We start from the raw sequence: 24,500 nt of genomic DNA, 5'->3' as shown, positions 1-24,500 counted from the left end.
GTCCACAGCAGGGGTAGATTGCCCATAGACCTTACAGGGAAGATTCCCGTGATAAAATGGAGAGTGATAAACCACCAGCCAATCAGCTCCTAATTGTCATGGCAAAGGCTGGGTTTGAAAAGTGGCAGGTAGGACCTCATTGGTTGGTGGTTGCTGGTTTATCACTCTCCATTTTATCACTTTTCAAGGCTTAGTACATCTCTCCCCCTGTGTGATGTTGAGGAGGGGAGTGATCACCACCCATGCCCTCCACCCCCACCCTGCTACCCCGCAGAAGGGTAGGTAATTCTCACAACCTACCGTATGTACCCCTAGAACCCAGATGCCCACTCTGCGAGTAAAGTAGATGGCAAAATTCATAATAAGCCAAGCCTCCCAGCATTATAATGCCAGAAATCTCTGCATAAGATAGCAGGGGCGTGGCTACTATGATGTGTCCCTCTTGCCACACCCACATATTGCCCCCTCGACTCCACCCCTGCCAACTCTGATACATCACCCTCTGAGGAGCACCGCCCATCCCAGTGCTTTAAGAGAGGAGGAGATGTAATCTATAAAAAAAATGTTGCCAGCACTACTGAGGGACAGCCCATGCCTGGACAGCACATTTTTTTAGATATACTAAAAAGCTTTTGGAGGCATCAGCTGTATACAAGTAAAATAAAAGGCAAATGCTAAGTGTTAGGATACTGTCATTCATCCTTGGGTAACCTCCTCCACACTCTTTATTAACTCTTCAGGGTAAATTTACTAAAGCTTCCAAAAATGAAAAGAGATGATGTCCACATACCCTCCAACATGACCCATTCCATTAGGTACAAAATGCTCTGGTCCTGGACTTCCCTGCCAGTGGCAGTTACAGATGTGAGCCTGCAGCACAGTCCAATATTCAAAAAGGGGAGCCACACCAGCTGCCATCCCAAACATCACTGAGAGTTGATGTGACCCCCCCTCTTTGAATATTGGACTGTGCTGTAGGCTCACATCTGTAACTGTCACTGGCAGGGAAGTCCAGGAACAGAGCATTTTGTACCTAATGGGATGGGTCATGTTGGAGGGTATGTGTCCATAGCAACCAATTAGATTCTGTGTATTTTTTTCTAGGATGCAAGAGAGACATTGATAGACAGAATCTGATTGGTTGTTAGGGGCAACAAAACCTCTTAATTTTAAAAAAAGGTATTCAATGTATTTATTTATTACATTTACAGTTGTCTAGGGAAGCCAATCCTGGGGCAATTTTTCAATCCCGGAATTTTGGATTGAAAAATGCTCAATCCCAGAATCCCAAAATTGGCCTCTCTAATTTAAAAAAATGCCACCTTTGACCGTGATGGTGATGGCACAGAGCGGCACGCCGGGGAAAGGGTACAGCCGGCAGCATCTGAGCGGATGCTGACATTAGACTGCACATGCGCAGTCTAATCCCGAAATCCCGGGATTTGAAACTCCAATCCCGGGTTTGAAACCCTGGCAATTTGGTGCCAAATCCTGGGATACCATCTATCCCAGGATTGGCCACCCTAGTTGGATCTATGTCCTCCTCATTAAATGACGGGACATACCATATCACCCGGCAGGGCAGGGGGAGCATGAAAGTAGGCAAGAGGACACATGCTTCGGTCCTCGTGGCTTGCTCCGCTTTACTTGCCATGCTTTTGTTTTTTGCCCCAGTGGCTTGCTTCACTTATCTCACAATGCTGCGGTCCCAGTGGTTTGCTCCGCTTCGCTTGCCATGCCTTGGTCCTGGTAGTTTGCTCCCCTTCGCTCGCTACCCATTACTAGAATGAATAGATGGTGGCGTAGATAAAGAAATTGTTCCACCGTCCCTGCTGCTGCCACCACTGCCACATGGTATGTCCCACTGGTCATGTGATCCAAACTACAGTACATTCAGTGCAGAGGAACTAGCCGTAACCGTAAATGTACCCCTTCCAGTGTAAGTATTTCCTGTAAAGGACCAAGCTGTGACTTTCGACTACAGTACTTTTTTCTTTTGTATTACTTGAAAGCTAAATAACGTTCTAATGAAGACACAAATACAGAATGTCTTATCTATTGCTGTCATGATCTCCTCTCCTGGAAGAGCAAAACATTTCACAAGATGCTCCAGCTTCTCTTTGGCTGCTTCTGCTCACATGTCAGTGAGGTTCCACTGTCATCATGAACTTATTACAATTGCAAAAATAAATTCCATAACCATCCCTATATTTAGCTGAATTCCATTTTCACAAAAATGAGACTTTATGTATTTGGCTGGTAATCATTTTCCAGCACATTGCAGACTGTCATTCTGGCTTCATAGGCTTACCATGCTATTCCTTAACACTAGGATGATCACGAAATTACACAGGTCCTGTGGCTGATTAAAACCAGGTGAAATGCAGGCTTGAAGTCAGGAAGCCACAGAACCTGTGCATTCATTACAGTCCTGGTTTAATTTATTACTTACTAGTTAAAAGTGCCTTCGGTTGGACATTTTTCTAATTGGATGACTATACCAATAACTTGTATCAATTCAATATAATGGGATATCTGTTTGCAATATTATACGCATATTTAATTCGATATTTTTATTCTATATGTGTACATGGATTTATTTTATTTATTAACAGTTTCTTATATAGCGCACACATATTCCGCAGCGCTGTACAGAGAATATGTGAACATTCACATCAGTCCCTGCCCCAGTGGAGCTTACAATCTATATTCCCTACCACATGTACACGCACACACATTCATTCTATGGTAATTTTGTTATGAGCCAAATAACCTACCAGGATGTTTTTGGAATGTGGGAGGAAATCCCCCCCACGCAAGCAAGGGGAGAATATACAAACACCGCACAGTTAGAGCCATGGTGGGAATCGAACCCATGACCTCGGCACTGTGAGGCAGTAACGCTAACCATTACACCATCCGTACTGCCCCTACATTGGAAGTGTAATGTATTAGTGTAGTCATGCCCCTTTGTTGTATATAGGGAAGAAGATGGTTTACCTTAGAGAAGGAAGGGCACATGAGGGTAAAGGGCACTGCTCACGAAAGCTTACATTCTAATGAGTGGTGATCTTATGCCTTTGGGAACGTAAACCCTTCTGCAGATTACCGAAATGCCTCTTCAAGCAGGTTAAAAGTACTAGAAAACATTTTGATGGAATCTGGTCTTCACATGGACCTAGAGCACAGGTTCTCAAACTCGGTGCTACACAGTGCATGTTTTGCAGGTCTCCACACAGAATTGCAAATTAAATAATTAGCTCGACCTGTGGATCTTTTAAAATGTGTCAGTGAGTAATTAGTGCACCTGTGCACCTGCCGAGTAACCTGGAAAACATGAACTGTGTGGGGTCCTGAGGACCGAGTTTGAGAACCACTGACCTAGAGAAAGTAATGACTATTTTTGATTGATTGATCATCTCCTTTTTGCACAGAAGTATTCAAGTGGGATAACTTATAATCAACATGACCTTCTACTCAAATGATTAAAAAAAATGCTTTCTTTCTCCTCTGATGAAATTGTCTTGCGCAATGAAACGAGATGCAAGTTCATTTTCATTTTCAATTATCTTTCACCATTGGACTATAACAGGCTTGTTTAGCTTTTACCTCCTGTATGACTTTTTGTAGGCCTTATACTCTTGGCATCCTGTGTCTGATAAGAGTTTGCTGTCACCCCTACCATCCGTAGATAACATTGACCCCATTTCCTGGAGAGTGTGGATTCACTACAGCCTCATTTCATTTGTACAGAGAACTATTCCGTTTGACCACAGCTTGTTATTCTGTTGGCTGCTTATACAGTACATCACTGTAATGTTTTACATACAGGTATGACCCTCCATTGCCTGAAATTTAAAGGGCGTTTAGAAGTGTGTGCAGACGAAATTTATTAATATTACACTTCTGGCTAATATTCTGGTAAATTGGAATCGAAACTTTCTATAACCAGTAAATTAACATAATTCTCATTACAGCCCTGCCATTATGATTTCCAGTTAGTGCGTTTGAACTTTAAAATTACCATTGAGGATCCATTTAATGTGGATCATTTAGCCCTGGGTCAGATGGGCTGATACATATTGACCTTTCTAGCATGCATTTTTATATCAGGTTAACAGTCAGTTTAATAAGAACGTATGCAGTTGTATTTTTATGAATATGGATATTATTTTCTACACACTATAGAATGTAAACTCTAACGAGCAGGGCCCTCTTCCCTCATACGCTTTTCCTTCTCTTAAACCACCTTTGATGGCCCCAAATCCTGCAGTTTTCTGCCACGCTGATGCTTACTGTATGTCAGTGCCCTCTGTGAATGAGGCTATGGTTATGTACCCTGAACTTCTATTGTATTCAACTGTAAATCGCGGTTTAACTTATTAATTTATGTACTGTGTAATTGGGGGCTGCGGAACCCTTGTGGCACCATCTAAACAAAGGATAATAATAGTATTTAGGTAGTATATCATTATTGCTGTCCTGTGGAGTTTGGTGTTAATAGATTCATATGTATTAAAGACCCTTTCCCACTGCAGCTCTTAAACGGTAAATTGCCGTTTAAATACAGTTTTTGGCCCTTATTCTGGTTGGTGCGGTAATATCCGCGTGCGTTCGTGCCGCCGATGTTTTGTGTCTGCGCATGTGCAGAGGCGTCTCTGCGCATGTGCGAGCGGGACGCACGGCCACATTCCGCATGAAATGTGTACACTACGAACAGGGGGTGGAGAGGTGTGTGAAGGGCTGTTTAGGCTCATTACCATATGTTTACACCCCGCATTTCATGGGCATTCCCATGCAAAAGCTGGGCGTACGTATGGTAATGCGGCCGTGACGCACGTGTAGGGGGCGGACATATGACATTGCCGGATGTCAGCTGCCCGCCCAGATCCCTGCTTTTGCACGGAGAAATGCCCGTGTGGTCTGAGGTTGCGGGAGCTGCCTGGCCACTCGGTCCTGCATTCGATGGTCTGCGACCATCGAATGATGGGGGAGGTTCCCTGAGATGGAGGAGGTGTATTTATGAGAAATACACGTGCGGTCCGTTCGAACAGCTTCTTACCGCGTTCGGACGGAGTTGGCGATCCGTATGGAAGGCGGGGTTTAGGACGCACGGTGCTGGCCACATATTCGGATCCGGCCGCACCGATCAGAATAAGGGCCTTTGTCACATTCACATTGTACACGTTTAAACCACAAAGCAACCCGTTTAAACATGGGCTGTCATATAGAATGGACTTTTCTTGCCCACAGGCCAATCATGTTCTTAACCTTTATTATTACTAAATACCGTTTACGAGCCTTTGCCACTGGCAAAAAAACGTCTCTTAAACGGGTAAAACACTGCTTTGTACCCGTTTAACAAATAAGGGCATTTGTTAAACGGGTAAAGCAACCTGGAGCTTTCCCACTGCAGCTCTACCCGTTTAAAAAGGCTAAAAAAAGGCAATATACTGTTTAAGAGCTGCAGTGGGAAAGGGGTATAAGCTTCAAAAGTGATACAATGGAGATTGATAACCGACCAACCAATTAGCTCCTGCCTGACATTTTTCAAACACAGTCTGTGACATGGCAGGTAGGAGCTGATTGGCTGGCTGTTTATCACTCTACATTTTATCACTTTTGAAGCTTAGTGGCCTATTATCTGCTGTTAGGGTCGGATGTATCAAGCTTTAAAGGCAGGATGTACTAAGGTAAAAATGCGGTAAAAACCCTGTTTTCAGAGGTTTCACCGCATTTTCAAATATATTAAGACCCGGCCGGCGTGTTTTCGCCAGCCAGGGTATCGTGACCTTATACAATTGACCTCTGCATTTGGGAGGTATGAGCACTGTATAAAGAACTCTTCATTGGTATACGATTGAGTATGGGTAACAATGAACAATACGTACTGTATGATGTATTTGTAGAACGTTTGGCATGGTCGGACCCTAGACTCTGCTCTTCATTATACATAACCTCCTGTCCTAATATTTCTGTTGTTTAAGCATGCAGAGATTAGTAATGTGAGGAAGCTAATCCTATTATCCAGGTGGTTGATCCGGCATCCAGCTCTCCAGAAACATGCTCCATTTGTAGTACATTTCTTATCTATCTCCTAAGATATTTATTCTAAATTAAAATTGTACCTTATTAATAAGTAATATCTTTATTCATTTTCCAAACCAATATATAAACCAGTATATAACCAGTCACAAATATTGACCAACATTTCCATAACTAGACTCAGAAGTAATGTTTATATAAATACTTGGGTGTACATATATTATTCTGTGTAGATTTATTATACAGTAAGCTGAATAAATTAATATGTGATGAGATGAGATTTAATTGCATTGCCAAATTGTTATGAAACATTTTTATCAAATGAATATTAACTATTCATTGAATATTATATACTGTGTACTGCACATTATCACCAAAGGGGGCGATGGATCGAAGCAGATTTGTGGACAATCTTTAGAAGAGGTATGGGTCATTGCGTCGACACTGTTAAGGTCCACATACATTGGGTCGACCACTAAAGGTCAACTGGCCTTAGGTCAACACCTGAAAAAGGTCAACATGACTAAGGTCGATGGGGTCAAAAGGTTGACACAAGCACTAGGTCGACATTGGGAAGGTCGACAGTCAAAAGGTTGACATGGGTTTCTCACATTGTTTGTCCCGAATGTTGACACAATGGACATGGGCACAGAAAAAGTGCACTGCTTCCCCTTGCATAGCTCGCTGTGCTTGTCATGCTTCAGGCAACTATTCTATCCTCCCTACATGCCCTATTGGATAATAGGGCATGAAATACCACCTGTTGACACATGTCAACAAAACAAAAGTGGAAAGTCTATAATTGTGTTATTGGAGCTTCACAAAGCTGTACAGTACTTAGACCAAGGGAGATTGATACCTAATTGAATTGACTGCTGATTGTCTTTTACCAAACGTATCCTGTTATTTTCAGTAAACCTTACTCTAGTTTGGAATCATAATGTAGTGTAAACTCCTTGCTTATGCACCCTACACACCTACCATCTTGTGAATAATGTCTCGAATGATTTTACAGTGATTTACAATGTTACTTCTATATGTAAATGTTACACTTTGCCTTTGAATCCATCTGATTCCCTTTACTTTCCTGGTTACCACTGTCATTGTCAGTTGATGGAATATTTTTGTACTTCTCAAAGAAATGGCTGGTTTCCAGCCATTCGTCTTTCTAGCTGCCCCCTCCTGGAGGAGGCAGTCCGGTCAGCCACAGCCATGTCCTTGTATACTATATGTAGGTTTTACAATACATCTCACAAGTGGCATTTTATTTCGATGTTACAGTAAAATAAGCTGGAAATATTGCAGTATAAAGTACTGTTTGACCATTTTTTATATTGTTTTTGGTTTGCAATCAACTCCGCAATCAACTTTAGACAAGGGCTGTTACTCAGGGAAAGTATAAATAATTTACTGCAGTTAGTTTCCAGAGTTGTCAATATAACTAGTTGTCCCTGTCCTGTTTTGGAGCCTGCCTGGTAAGAAAAAGGGTGACAGTGCTGCTAGGTCAATCAAACACATTGTTTCTCCTTTGAACTATTATAATCAATGTTTAATGGTTATACTGGTCTGTATATGTTGTGTACAGCACTATGGATGGTGCTTTAATTATAATAAAGCAGTAATGAGAATAATAACAATATATTCTTTATTTCCAGGAGACAACAATGGATGGGGAAATAAGTTTGATGAAGCCCATCAGAACGTAATTGAGGTGCAGGAATCCCAGGAATGCTGTACGTAACTAATGCTGAATTTTGTATATGGTTATTTATCTGTAACAAGTATTATAACTCTGTATATATACTGTATAACATCCAGTGATGGAATCTCGCATTTGTCATCATTCAAGCAAGAAGTCAGATACAGTACTTATTTTCTCATAAGCATGAAATCTGTCATGACAAGCTACAGATTTTAGACAAAGGCACAGCCTCTTGCTGTACAAGATGTCCCTTTCTTCTGTAACTGATTATTTCCAATAGAACGATTCCAATCAGCACATTTTCTCATTAGAATAAACCGTTGTCTGCAATAGATTTGAAACAATTTGAAATCTATTTGTTTTTGTTTTATTTACAACCTTTTTTCATAACACTGTAATTCTTATGTGTTAGCAAAAATTTACAAAATAACTGCACTATAAATGCCGTGTGCGATTCGCCGGTGGTTTTCAATGGTTTTTAGTCAAATTCGCAGAGAATGTATTCAATGCTCAAATGGAGAACTGGGTCCAGTGCAGCGGCTCCCTATCCCAGTCCCCTGCAAGCTCTCCTGGGGCTCTTCCTGTGTCCCTGCCAGCACTCCTTCACCCCCATAGTGGCCGGCGCAGGCAGGGAGGCTTCCATCTCCCTGCCTGCCGCCGTAACCCAGCTCCCTGCGGCATTCGCCAGGGGGTTAAAATTCACCGCATGGGGCAGCGAGCCCCTGAGGTGTTGAATAGGGGGTGAGGGAGGGCTGGCAGCGAATGCACCAGCCCTCTGGAACCCAGCGATTGTGCAGCGAATCCAAAACAGGATTCGCTGCACAGGGTGAATTATGTCATTGAATACAGTACCTGCCTTTGCTGTAAAGAATAATCTTTTTACGGGCAGCCACAAACTGATTGGCAATTCTTAAAACCGGGGACTCCACTCTTAATAATGCATTAACCCATTGAGCGCCAAGTGAATTTGTCAAAATACAGTAGGTGTGAAAATTGGCAAGCACACTATTTTAGTCATCATAATGACCTGTAATGTTTTCGTTATATATGAAATGTGAGCGAGGCTGGCATTTTTAGTGGACATCTGTAGCAGAGATGTTGGCACTCAAATATTTTTCAAAGTGGTTCCCTCCCTCAGGTGCTGGCCTATTAGAATACCCATTCCAGGGCTCTGCTACTTCTGTAATATATACATTATTTTGGTTTAGTAACATTAAACGGATGCTGACAGGAAGGTCACCATGTGACCTTAGCAGGGTTCCCTTGCTGTTGTCTGTAGCCTATTCCGTCTCTCCCTGGCACTATCATATGACTGGATTAGCCAATAGCACACCTCCCCATTTATTCAGCAGGGTATATAAGCCTGCCCAGTGCACAGTCTGAGTTTGCTTTGCTTTTCTCGCCGTTCTTGTGTCTTGGCTCTTGTGTCAGTTTCCAGTGATCCAAGCCTGCGATGCTAAATAAGACTCCAGAATTCTGGCTCCCACTGTTGCTCTTTGTTATCAGCTCCAGAGTAGTCCTTCAATCCTGATTAGTGTAACCTACTGTGTGTTTCTGAGGGATCCCCTTTTCTCAGAAGGCTATACAGCAACCAAACAAACTGGCTGTATCGTCAGACAATGGGCCTTATTTTGGTTCATTCTTTCTGACAAAATCCTTCTTAGATGGGCAAAACCATGTGCACTGCAGGGGGGGCAGATGTAACATGTGCAGAGAGAATTAGAATTGGGTGAGTAATTTTGTTTCTGTGCAGGGTAAATACTGGCTGCTTTATTTTTACACTGCAATATAGATCTCACTTTGAAGTAAAACCCCACCCAAATCTAATTCTCTCTGCACAAGTTACATCTGCCCCACCTGCAGTGCACATGGTTTTGCCCATCTAAGAAGGATTTTGTCAGAAAGAATGAACCAAAATAAGGCCCATTGTCTGACCTCATCGGGCCAGGTAGTCTCTGTTCTTGTCCACGTTGATCAATATATAACTTTTTTTGTTAATAAGAATTGGAATCGGTGCCGGAGTAGGGCTATGTGCTGCCCTGTGCCAGGAAATATAGCACTGCACAGAACGTCCTTAGGACACTCGGCTTCTTTCTACAGACCGCAGGCTGCATTCCCAGAGCATTCAAAGGTACCCTTCAACCCAAATGCAGGTGATGTGTGGCAGTGACAGTACTGCCCCCTGTGGCGTAACTAGGGCTGGTGTGCGGTATCCGGACTGATCATAGACTGACTCATGATAGACAGTCATATGGTCCACCACTAATGGTCGACAGTCAAAAGGTTGAAAGGGTCAAAAGGTCAACAGTCAAAAGGTCGACAGGGTGAAAGGTCAACAGGCAATAGGTCGACATGGTCAAAAGTTCAACAGGGTTTAAAGGTCGACAGACAATAGGTTGACATGGTCAAAAAGGTATGTGCCGACAGGCGGTATTTCATGCCCTACCGTCCACTAGGGCGTTGAGGGAGAACAAAATAGTGTGACGAGCGAAGGGAGGTACTGAGCCCGAAGCATGGCGAGCCATGCGAGGGGACGCGGCACACTTAGACAGTGCCCAAGTCGACCTATGTCGACATCCTAAAAACATTTCATAATCATGTTGACCTTGTTCCACGTCGACCTTTTGACCATGTTGACCTTTTGGATGTCGACCTTTTAACCATGTCGACTTTTTATCTGTCGACCTTTTGACTGTCAACCTTTGGATTCTGTCGACCTACATATGATTGTAGACCTAGACACTGTAGATGATTTATAGCATAACCCTTTTGTGCCCCTACTATAAAAAAAATTCTGGTCCCCTACCCCCATACATTTATTATATATTTTACTTAAATGCTCGTTGACAGGGGATTCATGGTCATTGACAGGCCTTACATGCATGTTGCCAGGGGTTCACATGCTCATTAGCAGGGGCAATACATTTATTCCAGGGGCTATATATATATATATATATATATATATATATATATATAGTACACAATATCTCTAGAGTTTGCGCTAAGCAGGGTCGGTCGCTTGATAACACTTGATCTCCTACTAGAGAGATCCACAACCAATAGCCAAACCAATAGTGTTATGTAGCGCCCTATATAATTGATCAAGATACTTCCAGTCTTTCCTTTATAATATAATTACCATCAACATTTTTCAATATAAAACATTTATTAAAACATTTAAAACAAATCGCAATGTAAGTCTTGAGACAAATTTTCTAATACAGACGTATTCTTTGGATTTATAGATCGTGATGGTTTTCAATGGTTACCCTTGGGTAACCATTGAAAACCATCACGATCTATAAATCCAAAGAATACGTCTGTATTAGAAAATTTGTCTCAAGACTTACATTGCGATTTGTTTTAAATGTTTTAATAAATGTTTTATATTGAAAAATGTTGATGGTAATTATATTATAAAGGAAAGACTGGAAGTATCTTGATCAATTATATAGGGCGCTACATAACACTATTGGTTTGGATATAAATATATATATATATATATATATATATATATAGCGTTTCGGGTGTGAAAACCCCATCTTCGGGATACAGTACACAAGTGAACAAGGCAAAGGTCGTTTGTTTTATATATAAATAGAGGAATGTACCTTCCTATTAGCGATGTATTCTACCCAGTAGGACCTCTAGCATCTTTCCATCTGTCCAGTAGGACCTCTAGCATCTGTCTCCTACAAGGCGGCAGCCATTTTTGGAGGGACATTTTCAGCAGATTCCATACAGATGGCCAAACCCATTGTTATCTGCAGAGACACGGCGCCCCCACAGTGTTGCCTCCCCCAAGCCACCGCTTGGACTGCAGTGACCTTGTAGCAGCACTGCTGCCCCCAGGGCTTGCACCAAGGGCAACAGCACTGCTTGCACACCTCCAGAAGGTAGATCTATGCTTCTTTTAAATGGTTTATGAGAAGGTTTCATACATTTTGCCATTCGGCATGGCCACGTAACCTATATGACTATTGCAAATACCTCTTTGTCCTTTTAGGACAAACCATCTAATGAAGGAGGAACATCATTTATAGCTGTTTAATGACAACCACTGAGTACAAATAATTCCTTTTGTATTATAATGAGCGGAAATGAGGAATATCTAACTTAGGGCTTTTATAGTAGCATCGTAAAGAATGTACTTGCACATACCGTTAAGAGGATTGTCCTAGGAACATTGAATTAACAGATTAATCTCTGCCATCATTTATCAATACTGCCATGACATTGCGATAATAATTTATACTGTATTCCATAATCCTTACCTTGTTTGTCAGGACGATTATTTATCCCATTTAAAGCCTTTTGAAGTCCCGTGCACATCGCACCAGAGCCTTGGTTTGCTTCTGAGCCGGGCAGGATTGGCTGGGATCGCATGTGATATATCGTTTGCAAAAGGACCACAAGTATGCAATACAGATGTAGCCCCTGCCATCCTTGGCCGGGGCTCGCCAGACCCTCCCTGCTGGCGAGCGCCGGCGGCAGGGGCTACACTGAAGTGGGACGCGTGTGTGTCTCACACGCATGCGCATCCCAGTCTCTCGGCTGGAAAGCTGCATGTCCCTGCCTGTCTCCGCTTCAGGGAGATGGGCAGGGTTAGGAGGGCACTCGTGGCGGCGACGGCGGGGGAGGCGGCGGGGACTGGAGGCAGGCTGGCGGGGCTGGCGTTAGAAACGCCAGCTCTGCAAAGATGGGACAAGCCCCATCTGTATATCGCATACGATCCTGCCGCCCAGAAATTCCTGTTCGGCTCCGAGGGGGTCGCCGGCGACTTCTCTCCTTAATAAAATAAAGGTGCCATTACAGTAGTGTATGGGCACCTTTATAGTGGGCCTATGCTCCACTCCTCTCTGCTTTTGGATTAACATTGCTATACTGTACCTTCAGCATATGGAGGTACAGTATAGCATTTTGTTTTTTGAATTGTAGCATCTTTTTTATTTTCAGACAGATAGCCTAATTCAGTGAGTGAAACTAAACATATCGCTGCTGCGTCTTTGGCAATCTAATCAATCGTTAAACAAACGCTGGCTCATTTATGTAAATTAGCGCTTAGGAAGAAGTGTCGCGTAATCCATTGCACCCAATCAAATGTTTGCTTTCATTTTCTAAATAAAAACTAGAAGAGGGAATTTTCCCTTTGATGAAGGGAATTATTATTCCTTTTGAAAAGTGCAAATTTGTGTTAATCTGCTAATTATTTTGGCAAGTGCTTCCTAACATGAAACCTCCATTCTTTATAGGAGTCATTTTCAGCAGAGTTAAAAAATTTGAGATTGGTTATTTTTCTGACAGGTGCGCTTAAAAAAATTGTGGGCTTGCTCTGCTCCATGGCGATGACAGTAATTAAGTCATCACAAGTCATTAATACCTATACACATTTGGTTTTGCTGTAATACTTAATGATCATGCATTGCACAGTGTTGAGAAATATGCTGAGGAACCACTTGATAATCTGTATTACGTTCTTTAGCATCTCCTATCACGGGAGATTTATTTTATTATTTATTAACAGTTTCATATATAGCGCACAAATGTTACGCAGCTCTTTACAGAGTATAGTAGAACATTCACATCAGTCCCTGCCCCAGTGGAGCTTACAATCTATATTCCCTACCACATGTCCACGCGTACACAGACATTACAGGGTTAATTTTGTTGGGAGCCAATTAACCTACCAGTATATTTTTGGATTGTGGGAGGAAACCGGAGCACCCGGAGGAAACCAACGCAAGTACGGTGAGAATATATAAACTCTGCACAGTTAGAGGCATGGTGGGAATCGAACCCATGACCTCAGCGCTGTGAGGCGGTAATGCTAAACAGTACGCCATCCATACTGCCCTACTAACGATTACACCATCCAAGATGCCTTTAAAATGTAATTGTAAAATAATTCAGAATCCTCTTGAGAGTTAATATTATTATGATATTACGGGGTGCATTCATCAATGAGTTTTAGCTATTCAAAACTCATTGCAATTGATAAATGATAGTGCAGCCAATCAGCTCCTAACTGTCATGGGTTTGAAACATTACAGTCAGGAGGTGATTGGCTGGAACACCATTTATCAGTTGAAATGCTGAAAACTCGTTTATTATATTGGCTTCTAAATCTCCTATCTCAGGAAACACATTCGTAGCTGAATTCAATCCAAAGATATTCACAATAATACATCCAAATAAAACTTCTTTAAAGATTAGAGTGTAATATCAAATGTTCCATTATCTTCCATACACAATATAGTTCAGACTCCACTCATAGATAAAAATCTAATCAGTTTTATTTAAATTTCCAGAATAATCTACACGGTTCCCTAAAACAACTTTGTAAGCATAATATAGAAAAAAAAAAATTATTAATACAATAAAACAAGAAAATATATATATATTTAAAAAACAAATTTGACAACAAGAGGTAAAAAATAGTTAGTGCTTATCTTTGAAGTGAGGTGCGAGGCTGGGATCACCCAATTCGTTTCATCCTGTCTGACTTCATCAAGACGAAGTCTAGCAGTACTGCGGTATGCTTAAGAGATGAAACGCATTGAGGGATAAAATACCACTGCACCAGCACATTCCTCCAACTTCTTAAAGTAAGATTTTTTTAACCTCTTTATTTTACTCTGTATGTCGTTGTGTGATATTTTTTGCAAATAAAACTCCATAAGCCTACAATACTATGAGAGTGTTTTGCCTCTATCTACATGACCGATGAGTGACCTCCTATAACAAGTTTGACCAAACTAAGACCAGAACCAATCGGACAGGTGATGGAAGCTGGCCCCTGACCAGAGGGATGTGAAAGACCCAATTTACTAATGATTATGCACCAATACCTGTAATATCCGGTACAAATATTACTATATTCCTCCTAAAAATTATTTCAGTTAGAGGGCGCTGTTCTCATTCCTTTTTCAGTAACACTATCTTTGGGACAATACAACGACAGTCCGTAACTGAGAACATTAGCAGCCACCCTAAACAAATGGGGAGTGTCCTGACTGACATCATTGGAGGACAAACAGACAACTATTAGACATTATCTAAAAACATTACACTATACTGTTTTGTACACCTGGGAGCGCCACATCAGTACTTTTTCTTGAAATATATATATATATATATATATATATATATATATATCCCACAAATGTTAGACAGCATTATTTTTGCACTGCAATTTAGGTTTCCGTTTGAGCATGATTATGACCATTTGCATGTTTTGTTTTTTTTTGCTTTACTAACAAGGGCGACTTCGGTCCATTATACAATACAATACAATACAATTCCATACAATGAGTTTGGCGCTACACGAAGCACTATCGCCTACACTACATTATACATAACCCTGCACACCAGAAATAGGCAACCTGTGACTATCCAGCTGGAAAACCAATTAAATTGCCCAATTCTGCTCTACGCTATAAACTGAATTACACACTTAGCCGCCGCTCCGAGCACTCTCCAGTGCTCAGCTCCAGATGTGGCTGCCGGAAAAACGAAGTGTCAGGAGCTGAATAATCAGAGCGAGAAAAGCCTTATGAAGGCACATGTCACACTAGTCCGCAGATCAGCAAAATAACCTTATTTATGGGTTTAATCATTCAAGATAGTCAATTAAAACCTCATATTGAACAACAATACATAATCATGCCAAAGACTAATAAAATGGGCCTCATTCAGAGCGCAAGTTGCAGTCTATTTCCCTCACAAGTTGCTCTATAGGAATTAGCTGGCAGTGTGCGTCCTTGTCCCTGGGATCTCACCCGCATTCTTCACTTATGACTCTGTGCACCAAGGGCGGTCCGGATGGGAATGGGAGGGGGCGGGTTTAAAAGAAGCCAAAATACAGGCTGCTGATATGTTCATTAGGAATCTATTCCTTATCACTTAATTTTTAGCTATTTTTATAGAAATTAACACTTTTACCATCTGTTCTTTTGTAGAAATTGGCATCTAATATAAAGGTAATGCAGGAGATATTCCTACCTTTCCTGCCAGCATACACTAGTACTGGGACCTACATTTACACGCAATGGAAATACAGTACTGCATTTTCAGTGCTTGGAAATACAAGTACTGCATTTTCAGTGCTTGGAAATACAGTACTGCATTTTCAGTGCTTGACAGAGGGAACCTTCCACATCTTCATCTGCATATGGTGCGGTTTCCTGTTCCCTATTACAAGGAATCCCGGGCTACAAAGAGGGGTCCTTCCAGATCCCTCTGCCCCTGTTCTTCTCCCTCTGCCAGAAGTTGCATATGTGGCAAACCAAGTTCCCATATGCATACTAGCACTGACAAGTCAGTGCTAAGTACTAGTGGGGATGGTGATCATGGGGTCTCTGCACTGGAGCAGAGACCCCAGCGCAGCGGAGTTGAATTGGCCTAGTGATTTTGTATCCACTGCTGCTACTTGCAAGTAGCAAGTTGGATACTTAATTACAGGCCCCTTTACAATGGAGTTTGAAGGTAAAATGTATACTGTATTTCTATATTTTTACAATTTTATTTTAACAGGCTCCAAGCAACTTGAGTAATAATTACTTACAGTTTGTACGCTGCCGGCCATTTACTGTAATGTGGATGAATTGTGTGGTGTGGTACCGCCCATTGCTGTACTCACAGTGAGGCCACACCTTGTCATATACCTGCCCCATCTGCGCTGGTTATGTGAAGAGGAAGGTCTTCCTATGCAGTGTTTGTCATTTGCAGCCAACTTGTCTACTCTCCCAGAACAGTTGGGAGGCTCCATAAAATCAGATGGCCTTCCCAGCATACTGGAAGGATGGTCAAATCTCCCGATTTAACTGCATCCTGCTACCAGCTTATCGAGTGGCCGGTCCTCTGGGATGCGTCACACCACCACAATGATCTCCACTGTACCCACATGGCTGCTTTATCCCAGAAAGGGCAGTCAAGTAGTTGTAGTACTACTGCATTACACAGTGTCGTACACATGTCTTAAGGTGCCCATACACTGCTGCGATGTCTCGTAGCAGTGTACGGACACCCGATACCCTGCAAGCCGCCCGGGACCTTCACGGCGGCTGGGACACATGCGATCAGTCACAATTTGTTATGATGGATCGCATGCGTCCCTACTTCCCACCCGTCTCGCCGACAGGAGGGAGGTCCCAGGACGGGTGGTCGGATGGCCAGCAGGTCTGACCACCTGGTCGGGTCCGATACGCACAGGACCGCACATCAGACCCGGCGGCATATCACTGACAGCCGATTTGGTCTGATTTAGCAACCCGATTGGCTGAAATTGGACCAAATCGGCTCAGTGTATGGGGGCCTTTACCCAGAGTGTAGTACATATGCATTACACAGGGTGTATTACACATGCAGAGTGTTCTACACCTATGTTACACAGATTATATTATACATGCAGAGCATAGCACACATGCGTTACAGAAAAGGGCCCGATTCAAACATGCTCTCTGGTCTGCGAGTTTTCAGAACCCAGCAAGCAGGTAAAAGCCACCCCATGCTGCCTTGCTTGAGGGAAATCCCGCCCATGTGCAGGGCTGCGAATGCATTCGCAGATTTGCGCACAAGGGGAAATTGATTCGGATTCACTCACCATCGAATGAATCCCCCCCCCTGTTCACAAGAGTAAGTCACATGTGAACTCCAGCAGCGGCGTGCTGTAAAATTGATTATTACATCATCGATGCACATCGGCCGCAGCATCAACTTCTCGAGTAGCCCCTCACTACCGTAGTCTCTCTAGTAACTTTCTTAAGACATGGCCCCAGTGGCTGGCGTGCTGTGAAAGAGATTGCAGACCATGGATGATGATGATGATACTCCGCTAACATGCCCGTGACCCCTCATCAATTTGCAAAGACTTTAGTTCAATTCCAAGTCTTCATCCCCCTTAATCACCCATGGATCACAGAAGCTGTCTGAATGAATTGCTATGTCCCACATGCATAGGTGCCGATTTATGTTCTTCCTGGTGGGTGCTCAAGCCAAAAATATAGGGGAGTGGCATCATGTGAAAGGGGCGTGGCCACAAAATAATACTGATTTATATTATGCAGCACAGTTGTCTCCAATATTCAAATTATGGCAACAGAGTTCCACATACATAAATGCCCCCACAGTGCCAAATACATATATGCCCCCACAGTGCAGGTACATAAATTCCCACACAGTACCTGTGCCAGCGACGAGGGAGTGCAGTGGAACACGGGTGGGTGGTCCGCTGCTGAGCGGGTGGGTGCTCATCAATTTCCGTGGGTGCTCGGGCCCTCAAGCACCCACAGAATCGGCACCTATGCCTACATGAATGCATACACCCTTGCACTCCAAATTTTATGTGTGCACAATAAAGGTGTCATAAACTTTTTGCCCATTCTTAGTAGCAAATAATCGCTTAGATGGGAAAACATTGAAATACATCCAGCTCTGAATTAGGCCCACTCTAGCAGCTTCAGAAGTTGCTCACAATCTGCAGTACAGAATCAAAGATGAATCCATGGAATAAACTTTCAGTCAATACTAATAACGCTGCATTTATAGCGCCATCTACTGTCATCTACAGTATTTCACTTTCAAAGATCCTCAAAACTTTACAGTGATAATAATATCATTTTTCATGTGATTCTAAACATGTTTGAAACTGCAGAGATAGGAAATTAGTAGCAGACTATGGGTATAATTCAGCATGGATCGCAATTAGAGAAGAAGCAGTTGCGGCAATCAAAAAAATTGCCGCTTAGAAACAAAGAATAAATGACTATTGTAAAATTGCGAATCACGACGCAACAACTGGAACATCAAAGTGTATTTTCCATCTAAGTAATTCTAAGGCTTCCACTAATCTACTAAAGAACCGGACTGGAAGTGGTCATCGCTTATGTCATAGAACAACCCAAAAAAAAACATCTTGGCATGTCTGCGTTGTGTCCACCCCTAAATACTGGTTTTCTGTGAATCAAGATGCGATTGCATTGAAGGAGAATGCGGATGTAGAATTATTTGCAAATAGCGGTTATACATGGCCAATGCAACCTCTGGGCATGCACAGTCTTTCCATATTCGGCCTGATTGCTATTTCATTAAATAGAGATCCACTCTGAATTGGGCACATACTGTAGATTGTAAGCACCACTGGGACAGGGACTGATGTGAACAGCCAATAATTCTCTCTGTAAGGGGCTGCAGAGTATCTGGAAATAAAAAAATTATTCACACTCATGCTGCCTACAGAAAGGGTGTGTTCACGTATTTGCACAAATAGATGCAGACCACACGCAGACAGGCACATATACCATACCGTATGTGGGTGCTTGAAGGCAGGGGAAATGCATTAACGAAGAAGATGCTTACTGTACCAGCACTAGCAAAGGCGATGTGATTGGTGGATTGTAGGTGCACCGGTAATGTTGATAGGAGCTTTTTTTCTGGGTACAGATATTCTGAGAAGTGCCCTAGAGCAGTGGTTCTCAACCTCGGTCCTCAAGGACCCTCAACAGTGCATGTTTTCCTGGTCACCCAGCAGGGGCACAGTTGCAGTCATTATTCACTGATACATTATAAAAGATCACAGGTGGGGCTAATTATTTCACCTGTGATTCTGTGTGCAGACCTGGAAAACATGCACTGTGTGGGGTCCTGAGGACCAAGGTTGAGAACTCTAACCCTAGAAGCTTCTTTTGTTATTCATGCTGGACAGAGATCTGATTGGATCCCTCACATTATCCCCCCATGATTTGTATGTAATAGCATACGTTGGTATATATGCAAAGGCTTGGTACATCCCCCCTGTGTGACATATGGCAGGGCTACCCCACGGTCAAGTTTGACTCTTATAGAGCAACTACAGTAGTACAGCCTGTAAATCTTGCAGCGGGTGAGACCATATGTTTTTCTTCATCCTGTAATTGCTGCACCCGGCATACGCTATGAGCGCTAGGATTGGGATCACTTTGTTTCATGGGAGAAGCTAGGGGAGATTACGGGTGAATTTTCATAGGATGAGAGATTCAGAAAGTGAGAGATTTGGTAAGAAATCTCCAGTTTTTTAAAGCGGCAATCATTTACACTGCAAAATCAAACTGGTTTTGCAGTGTAAATGATTGCCGCTTAAAAAAACTGGAGATTTCTTACCAAATCTCTCACTTTCTGACTCTCTCATCCTAATAAATTTCCCCCATAGTGTCTGGTGTGCAGTAACCTTGTGTAAAATACGTTTCTTTTTTAATCGTAAAATTTTTATTGAGGAACATAGGAACAATAACAAAATACCATACTGTACATTTATATTCCTCTAATAAAGCAGGAAACAACAAAATCCATTTGCAGTCTTGCGTGCGGTCCCCGACCATCAAATGATTTAACAAGCGCTCGCAGATCTGAGACACCTCTGTGGTGTCTCAGATCTGCGGGTGCCCTGTGCGGAAAACCGGAGGGCAGCTTACATTAGCTGACGTCAACTGCCCATCTTCCCAAATTACCATGAGAATGCCCAGCATTTCCATGGGAACGCCCATGAAACGCTGTGCGTTCCTATGTGCACATCCCCCGGCCCGCCGTCCTATGCGCCCTAACTGCACTGTTGTGTGTAAGCGCCCAGCGAATAATCTTTTTGTGATGGCCGCTTGCGCACAGTGGCTGCACATGCGCATAAATGACTTTGCACATGCGCAGTCGCAGAAAATCGCTCCTCTGCGAGAACAGGGGAGCGTGGAAACTAGAACCCCCATAGTGTACTAGCTGAGGTACCCGCTGTTGCTCGGGTTTGGCTGTGCAATTAGCATTACTTGAACTTTATCCTTCTTTTGTTTTAAGCTTACCCGCTCACCATGCCCATTGTGTGCTCGGCATACACCTCTCTGTGGTTGGCTCACGGATATGAACACAGTTTTTTTTTTCTTAATCCTAATGTCCTCTACCCCCTTTATGTTATGCAACTCTGCCATATTTTGCATCCCTGACCCACGTTGTGTAGTGGCCGGACCCATTTTTGGGCCCCCAGCGGAGTCGGGATTGGGGGGTCTAAGTGGCCATGAACCTAATCTGAACCCAATCAATGCTTTTTACCCCCTCTATGTTATGCAACTTTGCTTCCCTGACAAACTTTGTGCAAAGGCCGGACCCCTTTATGGGCCCACGGGACCCCCACGGGGGTGCAAGGGATATCTTACCCCCACAGTATTTTTTTTCCAGATTGTAAGTCATATGTGTACCAAGGTCCTGATTCTGGTTTGCTGCAAACATAAGCAGGAAGTCTGAAAGACAACAGTTCACAAAGTTCCAGGTTTGAAAATATTAAAAGAGTTAAGAGGAAATGAGGAAGGAGATGCTTGTCCGTGTAAACTATTGTACTTGTCCTATTTTAATTTACCCCCTTGTTTCACTATGTGTTAATTTTACTATTTTTACTTCTACACTATACACATATGTTATATGTAACTAGTTACCAGCCCGTCAAAATGACGTAACAATATAACGATAATATCAGTGTTGGCGGCTGTGCGTGCCTGAATTTGAACACTTGAATTGCTTTTTTTGGGTACCATCTAGTGGCCACAGGTGCACAAAACACTTGAAATCCAACCATAGTAATGAGGAGCAGCTTTAGCCTATTTTTTATATAGTAAATGTGTGTAAAAACTTGTGTAATGGGGTACTTGTGTAATATCTGGGCGATTTTTTAAATTGTATGCGATGTATGCGATTTTTACCATAGGAATCACTGTTAAATGGTCCCAAATGGCCCCCGGCCCCCCAAAATGCCCCCCCCCCATTGTTTGTATGCCGCCTCATTGTTAACGCCACCCCACCATCAACGCCATCCCGAAGCGTGGGTAGCGCAGCGAGCCCGCGAGGGGTGGCGGTACGTGTCCTCCGACCTTTTCATACCCCCACCATCCATGTCGGCGTGGAGTTGATTTTATATAGTGTGGCGAGCGTAGCGAGCCACCGCGCCCGAAGCGTGGCGAGCGCAGCGAGCCCCGTGAGGGGACGCGCATTACTTCACAGCTATTACGCGTCTGCTCGCCACGCTTTGGGATGGCGTTGATGGTGGGGTGGCGTTAACAATGAGGGGGCATACAAACAATGGGGGGGCCTGGGGGGCATTTCACATTGACCCTAATGGTCTCAGGGATCATTTGGGACCATTTAACATTGGTTCCTATGGGAAAATTTTGGCTAAAATCGCATTGCATCGCATCTGATTGTATGTCTTAAGTTAAGGCATACAATCAAAAAATCGGGCGCCCAGTTATTACACAAGTACCGTAAATGGTTTTCTCTTATGTGCCTAGTCTATCTATCTTTCTATCTGTCTATCTATCTATCTATCTATCTACATTTTGCATGATAAGCATTTATTAATTCAATTATTTTGTAATATACTAACCATTTCACCCTGAAAATAAGCGATCGAACCAGCATCCAGTACTGCAATAAGGGACATATTCAATTAATTACTGTGCCGCGAAGGATAAAACTATTCAAATAAATCAGGGGTTAATGTGCACTAACCCTGCGTAAGATACAGAGCCACTTGCTTTCCCTGTGCATTAAATCCCTGAGGGTGCCTATTTCTCACAGCTCCTGAGACTGCAAGGAAAAGGGGATGGTATCGATATCCTGGTGGTTGAAATCCCGGTGGTCAAAATGCTGACAGCTCCATCTCGACGTCCAAAATCCCAATGGATCCTGGTGAGTATTTTAACCCTAATCCTAACCATGACCCTAGCCTTCCTCTCCCAAAGCCTAACCCACCCCTTCCACAATTTACCACTACCCTCCCCCTATCGCTTAACCCTAACCCCAGTTCTTACGGTCAGGATCTGTTGGGACTCTCACAGTCGGAATGCCGCTGTCAACCATCAGAATATCAACCACCAGCACCCTGACCGCATTCAAGGAACACCCCACCCTCAGTGATTACCGTGCCAGTTACCCCCCACTCATTTATATTGTTACAGTATATACCCTAACCTGAATTTATTTTGGACATATTTACAATGTACAGTATCAGGGTATTTTGTACAGCATTTTAATGAATTTTATTATTATGAATGGTACAGTACACCTCATTATATTCCTGAGTTGCTGTCAGATGTTCGTTAGAACTTGTTGCCTGTTATGTAATTACAGATATAATTCTCTTTCTGTGATTAAATCATGTGTGCCTACTTTCTTTCGGGAGGGGGCAGCATGGTAAGAGCATAGACTGGCGGCAAGGTGGGCTGTCCAGGGTGTGTGGCTTCATTATCACAGTGGCCATGCTTATCAGTAAATGGCATATATTTGTAGCTCACATATAGTAACATTACTGTTTACTTATGTATAAGGTGGCACCATTTAGTACAGGCAGACAGTCAGTATAGTAAATGATACAAAGCACAAAGGCATTCAAGAGTGATGGAGAACGTACAAACACAAGACAGAGAGGGTTGTGCACATTAAAGTTTACATCTAGAGAGAAAGAATAGTGTAAAACATCAAGGTGCTTATACAATTAAAGATTGTATATACAATTTAAAATCGCATCTCATTGCATTGTATGCCATTGTATGCCATATACAATGGTATACAATTTTAAATAGAATACAATGCCATACGAATGAATATCGTGGGCGCCGTGATGATACACAAGTACAGTAGTTCCTGCTCGCCATCCCTTCTCTCGACGTCCCTGCTGTAGTATCATGTGAGGATGCTATAGGCTGCAGTGAAGAGGTGGTTATAGACAGAGCACTTGAAAGACTGAAGGTTTGGTTTGGGAGAGCACTGGTCAGGCAGAATAGGGAGATCTTTATGAGAGGAACAGCACAGGAGAAGCTTTGGATGAGACTGTGAGAGGTGGTCATTAGAGAGGATGCAAGGTGCAGGCCAGTGTATTCAGTGTCAATATGAGCTGTAGAAAAGATCAGTTTTATTCTTTTCATTATCTTACTTACTGCATGTAGAACAATTAACAGCAAATACCAGCCGCTATAGAGAAGACTTGGACGTTGCATGTTATGATATAAAAAATATATATAGATCTTATGTTGATCTTGTACAGTACGTATCGCTGGAGCTTTCAGTGAAAATGATGGATGTAAGTTATTTCTTGGTCTCTCCCTATTCCCAGACGTTTGTGAGAGAAAAGATACTGAGATCAAATGTGTAGAGACTTATATAGAAGCAGAGCCACTTGGAATTGCAAGTTGCACGTTATCATTAAAAAAAAAGTTTCATGTTTATTTTGTGCATGTCTGCGGACCTCTCAGTGAGTATGATCTCTGTCAATTATTTCTAGGTCTCTCCCAGTTCCCAGACATTTGTGAGTGCAAAGACACGGAGCTCGAATGTGTAGAGGTCGATTTAGAAGCAGTGCCGTACGTTTCCAGCAATGTAACAATTCTGTAAGTAGACAACTGCATCCCTCTGATTCCTAACAGCTTTCCATCAGCTTAATAATTCATCAGTGACCACTCTCATTATTAAATAGGGGATCATCCCATACAGATATTCCCCATTCTCTGCACTTTCCAATGACTTGTCCATAAATTACTAATAGGCAGTGTTTGATTTTAGATCAGGTTGCCAGGCTCACATTGATCTCCATATTACTACATCAGCATAAAATTAAAGGAAATGTTCTCCAGATGCACACGGGACCTAATTCAGGTCTGTACGCAGTACCCCTTTGTTCGCACGGGACCAATGTTTTGTCACCGTGAATGCGCATTTCTGCACATGTGCATATGCAGGGTGCGTGCAC

The 24,500-nt window shown here is 42.7% G+C and overlaps 1 protein-coding gene across 4 annotated transcripts in view; it reads left to right on the top strand.

Annotated features, from left to right (window-relative positions):
* The window catches only part of RXFP2 (relaxin family peptide receptor 2), a 207,492-nt gene that overhangs the window by 139,462 nt on the left and 43,530 nt on the right, over window positions 1-24,500 (top strand). For 3 of the 4 annotated variants that reach the window (XM_083169817.1, XM_083169816.1, XM_083169815.1), the window contains exons 3-4: window positions 7,701-7,778; window positions 24,036-24,141. In XM_083169817.1, coding sequence (XP_083025943.1) covers window positions 7,701-7,778; window positions 24,036-24,141 — 184 coding nt within the window. Of the gene's footprint in view, window positions 1-7,700; window positions 7,779-22,333; window positions 22,445-24,035; window positions 24,142-24,500 lie in introns of those variants that run through there. The other variant, XM_083169818.1, reaches the window with a different exon arrangement.

Source organism: Crinia signifera, chromosome 2, assembly GCF_055691185.1.
Source record: "Crinia signifera chromosome 2, ASM5569118v1, whole genome shotgun sequence".
Lineage (NCBI taxonomy): Eukaryota > Metazoa > Chordata > Amphibia > Anura > Myobatrachidae > Crinia > Crinia signifera.
Note: the sequence above shows the minus strand (reverse complement) of the source record. Positions and strands in the feature narration are given on the sequence as shown.